This window comes from Plasmodium cynomolgi, chromosome 6, assembly GCF_000321355.1.
Source record: "Plasmodium cynomolgi strain B DNA, chromosome 6, whole genome shotgun sequence".
Lineage (NCBI taxonomy): Eukaryota > Apicomplexa > Aconoidasida > Haemosporida > Plasmodiidae > Plasmodium > Plasmodium cynomolgi.
In genome coordinates, this window is record NC_020399.1 from 1,008,941 (window position 1) to 1,014,636 (window position 5,696).

The 5,696-nt window shown below is 29.5% G+C and overlaps 1 protein-coding gene across 1 annotated transcript; it reads left to right on the forward strand.

The window, feature by feature from the left end:
• Nucleotides 1–726: 726 nt before the first annotated feature.
• On the forward strand, nucleotides 727–4,474 carry PCYB_063270 (Duffy binding protein 1; the record flags this gene model as incomplete). Its single annotated transcript, XM_004221494.1, has 5 exons — nucleotides 727–783; nucleotides 924–3,831; nucleotides 3,937–4,015; nucleotides 4,275–4,348; nucleotides 4,431–4,474. The coding sequence occupies 5 exons, from the start codon at nucleotides 727–729 to the stop codon at nucleotides 4,472–4,474; spliced, it is 3,162 nt and encodes a 1,053-aa protein (XP_004221542.1).
• Between the last annotated feature and the right edge of the window lie 1,222 nt (nucleotides 4,475–5,696).

Sequence of the window (5,696 nt, forward strand, 5' to 3'; positions counted from 1 at the left end):
AAGTGTGAAATTACGTAGTAATTTTATGTATATTTTCAGCTGCTAAAATTTATAAATATATAAACAAATAAGATTTCCATTTAATCAAATATCTGCACTTGATTAATATTTAAAGATCAAGCAAGTTTCCAATTTAATAAAATTTATAATTACAAATATAGAAGGGGCTTAAATTTTGGGAATATTTTTTTTTTCTTTTGCACACAACATCTAAAACAAATTCTCTTAACCATATACGCTATTTGTGTGCTCATTGAACCATTTTTTTTTTTTTTCTTTTTCTCAGAATTGACTATTTGTTTTTGGGTATACTATGGGTTACATGTATAATGAGAAAATATAAAAAAAAAAAAAAAATTTTTTTTAAGTATTAAATTTTAATTTTTTTTTTTAAATGTAAACAAAAGGGGTGGTTAGGAAAAAAAAAAAAAAAAAAAAGAAACAGGTGTTGTTAATATAAAAGTGTACCATAAAGTTCGTTGTTCTAATAAAAAAAACGAAAGCTTTTAAAAATAGCAATAAAATTTCGAAACATTGCCACAAAATTTTTATGTTTTACCTATATTCAGGTTCACATAATTTAGTTGTACCCTGCTTTTTGATATATGCGTTTAAATTTTTTTTTCGCTCATATGTTTAGTTATATGTGTAGAACACCTAGCTAAATAAATTCCGTACACTTTCTGTTCTGAATAATATAACCACATACATTTATTTTAAAACATTATGAAAGGAAAAAACCGCCCTTTATTTTTTCTTCTAGTTTTATTATTGTCACACAAAGTATCATATAAAGATAATTTTTCTATTAGACTAATAAATTATCATGAAGAAAAAAATATATATATTTAATTATACTAAAAAGTAAATTAGAAAAAGCTAATAATCGTGATGCCTGCAATTTTTTTCTTCATTTCTCTTAGGTAAATAATGTATTATTAGAACGAACAATTGAAACCCTTCAAGAATGCAAAAATGAATGTGTGAAAGGTGAAAATTGTTATAAATTATCTAAAGGACATCACTATATTGAGGAAGATAACATAGAACGATGGTTGCAAGGAACTAATGAAAGAAGAAGTGAGGAAAATATAAAATATAAATATGGCGTAACGGAACTAAAAATAAAATATGAGCAAATGAATGGAAAAAGAACTAGCCGTATTTTGAAGGAATCAATTTACGAGGCGCAAAACTTTAGAGACAACAATTACAGAGAGGAAAAAGATGGAGAACATAAAACTGATAGTAAAACTGATAACGGGAGAAGTGCAAACAATTTGGTAATGTTAGATTATGATACATCTAGCAGTGGCCATCCAGCTGTGACCCTTGATAATGTTCTTGAATTTGTGACTGACCATGGGGAAAATTCTCTTGAAAATTCCTCGAATGGTGGCAATCTTTACGATATTGTTCATAAGAAAACGATGTCTAGCGGTGTTATAAATCATGCTTTTCTTCAAAATTCTGAAATCGTAACTTGTAATGATAAGAGAAAACGTCAGGTAAGAGATTGGGACTGTTCAACTAAGAAGGATGTTTGTATACCAGATAGAAGATATCAATTATGTATGAAGGAAGTTACGAATTTGGTAAATAATACGGATACACATTTTCATGGTGATATAACATTTCGAAAATTAGATTTTAAAAGGAAACTTATGTATGATGCTGCAATAGAGGGTGAATTATTATATAAGAAGAATAACTATAAATATAACAAAGACTTATGTAGGGATATAAGATGGAGCTTGGGAGATTTTGGGGATATAATTATGGGAACTGATATGGAAGGTATTGGACATTCCCAAGTAGTGGAAAATAATTTGAAAAGCATCTTTGGAACTGGTAAAAATGCCCTACAGAATCGTGTGCAGTGGTGGCATGAATCTAAAGTACATATTTGGAGAGCAATGATGTACTCAGTTAGAAAGAGATTAAAGGATAGATTTGCATGGATTTGTAAAATAAATGTTGCGGTAAATGTAGAACCGCAGATATATAGGTGGATTCGAGAATGGGGAGGGGATTATATAACAGAATTACCCACAGAACGACAAAAAGTGAAAGAAAAATGTGATGGAAATATCATTTTTACTAAGAAAAAAGTATGTACGGTATCTCAATGTAAAAATGCGTGTAATTTATATGATCAATGGATAACCAGAAAAAAAGAACAATGGGATGTTCTGTCAAATAAATTCAAAAGTGTAAAAAATGAACAAAGCATCAAGACGGCAGATATTGCAACTGCTTATGATATACTAAAACAGGAGATAAATAAATTTAACGAGGAGACTTTTGAGAATGAAATTAACAAACTTGATAATGCATATATTGATTTATGTCTTTGTTCCCTTGAAGAGGTTAAAAAACATACTCAGAATGTTGTAAGAAATATAGAAAAAGCTGCTAAATCTGTGGCACCAAATCCGAATCCGATAAATAAGGCAGTAGATAGTAGTAAGGCGGAGAAGGTTCAAGGGAATCCTGAGAATGGAAATGTTAACAGTGGCGCAAATAATTCTACCACAGGTAAAGCTGCTACGGGGGATGGTCAAAATGGAAATCAGACACCTACAAAAAGCAATGTACAACAAAGTGATGTTGCTGAAAGTGCAGGTGCTAAAAATGTTGATCCGCATAAATCTGTAAGTGAAAAGAGTGCCGACACTACGAGCGTTACAAGTATTGCAGAAGCTGGAAAGGAAAACTTAGGCACATCAAATAGTCAACCTTCTAAGTCTACCGTTGAAGCAAATAGCCCAGGTGATGGCACTGTGAACAGTGCATCTATATCTGTAAAAAATAGTGAAAAACCGTTAGTAACCACCGATAAAGGTTTGGAGCCTTCGAAAGATAACAGTGATAACAATGGATCTACGGAATCTAAGAAATCAGAGGCTAATCCTGATTCAAATAGTAAAGGTGAGACGGGAATGGGACAAGACAATGATAAGGAGAAGGCTACTAAAGATAGTAGCAATAGTTCAGATAATACAAGCTCTGCTAAGGGCGATACTACTAGTGCAGTTGATAGAAATTTTAATGGAGGTGTTCCTGAGGATAGAGATAAAATTGTAGGAAGTAAAAAAGAAGAAAAGGAAGATAACTCTGCAAATAAGGATGCAGCGACTGTAGTTGGAGGCAACACTAATGATAGAACAGAAAATGGCATGGAAAAAAACAATGTTCCTGCACCTGACAGTAAACAAAGTGTGGATGCAACTCCGCTAAGTAAAACTGAAAGTTTAGAATTAAACGAAAGTGCACATAGAATTACTAATGATACAACTCACAGTTTAAAAAATGAAAATGAAGGAAGCGAAAAGGATTTACAAAAGCATGATTTTACAAATAATGATATGCCGAATGAAGAACCAAATTCTGCTCAAACTACAGATGCAGAAGGACATCACAGGTATAGTATGAAAAATGATAACGGAGAAATGAGAAAGCATATGAATAAAGGTACTTTTACGAAAAATCCAAATAGTAACCAATTAAATAGCCATAATGATTTGAGTAATGGTAAATTAGATATAAAAGAATACAAATACAGAGATGTCAATGCAACAAGGGAAAAAATTATATATATGTCCGAAGTACGCAGGTGCAATAATAATATTTCTTTAAACTACTGTAACTCTGTAAAAGACAAAATGTCATCGAACACTTGTTCTAGAGAGAAAAGTAAAAATTTATGTTGTTCAATATCGGATTATTGTTTGAACTATTTTGAGGTTTATACTAATGAGTATCATAATTGCATGAAAAAGGAATTTGAAGATCCATCATACAAGTGCTTTACAAAAGGGGGCTTTACAGGTATGCAGAAAATGAAGATGAATAGAGAAAGATGTTATGTAAATTAAAAAGAAATTAATTTTAAGAATGTTATAAAAATTTTTGTAACCAATATTCTTTTTGCAGACAAGGCTTATTTTGCCGCGGGGGGAGCGTTGCTGATACTGCTGTTGTTAATTACTTCACGGCATATGATCAAAAATGAGTAACCAGAAAATAAAATAAAAATTAGAATAAAAATTATAGTAAAAACTAGAATAAAAATTAGAATAAAAAATAAAATAACAATTAGAAGAAAAAATAAAATATAATAAGAAATGCTGTTAATGCACAATTAATTCTAAGTATTCCATTTGTGAAGTTTTAAATAGAGTAAAAATGCATGGTCATTATGTCCATGCATATATACACATATACATATATGTACGTATATATAATAAATGCACACTTCCTTGTTCGTACAGTTCTGAAGAAGCTACATTTAATGAGTTTGAAGAACACTGTGATAATATTCAAAGAATCCCCCTGATGCCTAACAGTAATTCAAATTTCAAATGCAAAATCCCATTCAAAAAGAAATATTACATCATTTTGCTTTATTCTTTTTATTTCTTTTTTAGATATTGAACACATGCAACCATTAACCCCCCTGGATTATTCATGACGCTACTTTGGTAAATAAAAGCAATTCTGATTGTAGTTCTGATACCATTTTAGTCATTTTTCGTGATGCAACAAATGAGAAAATATATCAAGCTTATGCATGAATGATTTACAAGCACTATGATAATTATTTGAATTGTGTAACTTTATTTAAATTTCTAAATTAGAATTAATTGTTTGTATTTGTAACAAGTGCATACAAGTGTAATTCCTTTTATTGGCTTGTAGGATGTAGTCCTTTTGCCAATAGAGCAAAAATTCGTTTAAGCGAAATTTGCAATTTTTTTTTTCTTTCACCTTTTTATTTTTTTTATATTAACCAAAAACATACAATTTTAACAATTTGAATAATACATATTGAATGATAAAAAAAATAAAAATGGAACATATACACATTTGGCGTGAAAATAATCTAATAATAAGAAGCATTGTCGTGGAAAATAAATTATCATACTGAAGAAAAATATTATCTGTTAAATGGAGTGTAATAACATTTTTTTATGTATATTTTGAACTTTTTTTTAAATTGGGTTCTGCTATCAATTTTTAGCAGCTTTCCTACACTTTCTTGCTTGCGTACATATGTAGTATCAGTCCGTTCATAGGCTATATATTAATAAAAATTCCTTGATTATGTTTAATAACAAAATTATAGGCAGACAGTCGTTTTTAATTTACATATAACGGTATCTGGCATTTGTAGAAGCAATAACAACGCAATAATAATGTAATAGAAAAGGGAAAAGTTTTTTACCATATTTTTTTTCCCTCACTTAGTTTCACGTTTATTGGTGTCAGAGGCACACTTTATAAATGTTATATTGTTAAATTTATGTCATAGGGTGGCGAACCGCCTAAAAGACATTTTGCACAAAAATTATCCGAAAAAATAAAAGAATTCTTAAAAATATTAAAAAATATACGAAATAATTATTGGAAAAAGGGATTCGTAGTTTATATCTGCGTTTTTTGGATCAATACATTACAGCAAGAAGTAGAAGTTTATCATAACAATAAAAATTATAGAAAGTCATGGCCAACTTTTAGATGCACACTTAAAGGAATGGTAAAAATAAAAGGATAACCAACGATTGTTATTTAATTTAATTACATTACCACAATCTTTACTTCTATAAAATTCATTTTTGTAGTAAATCTAGTTTCACAAAATTATATTTATAATAAGACGCAAAATTGCCAAGTTTTTGCTTCAGCAAAAGTTT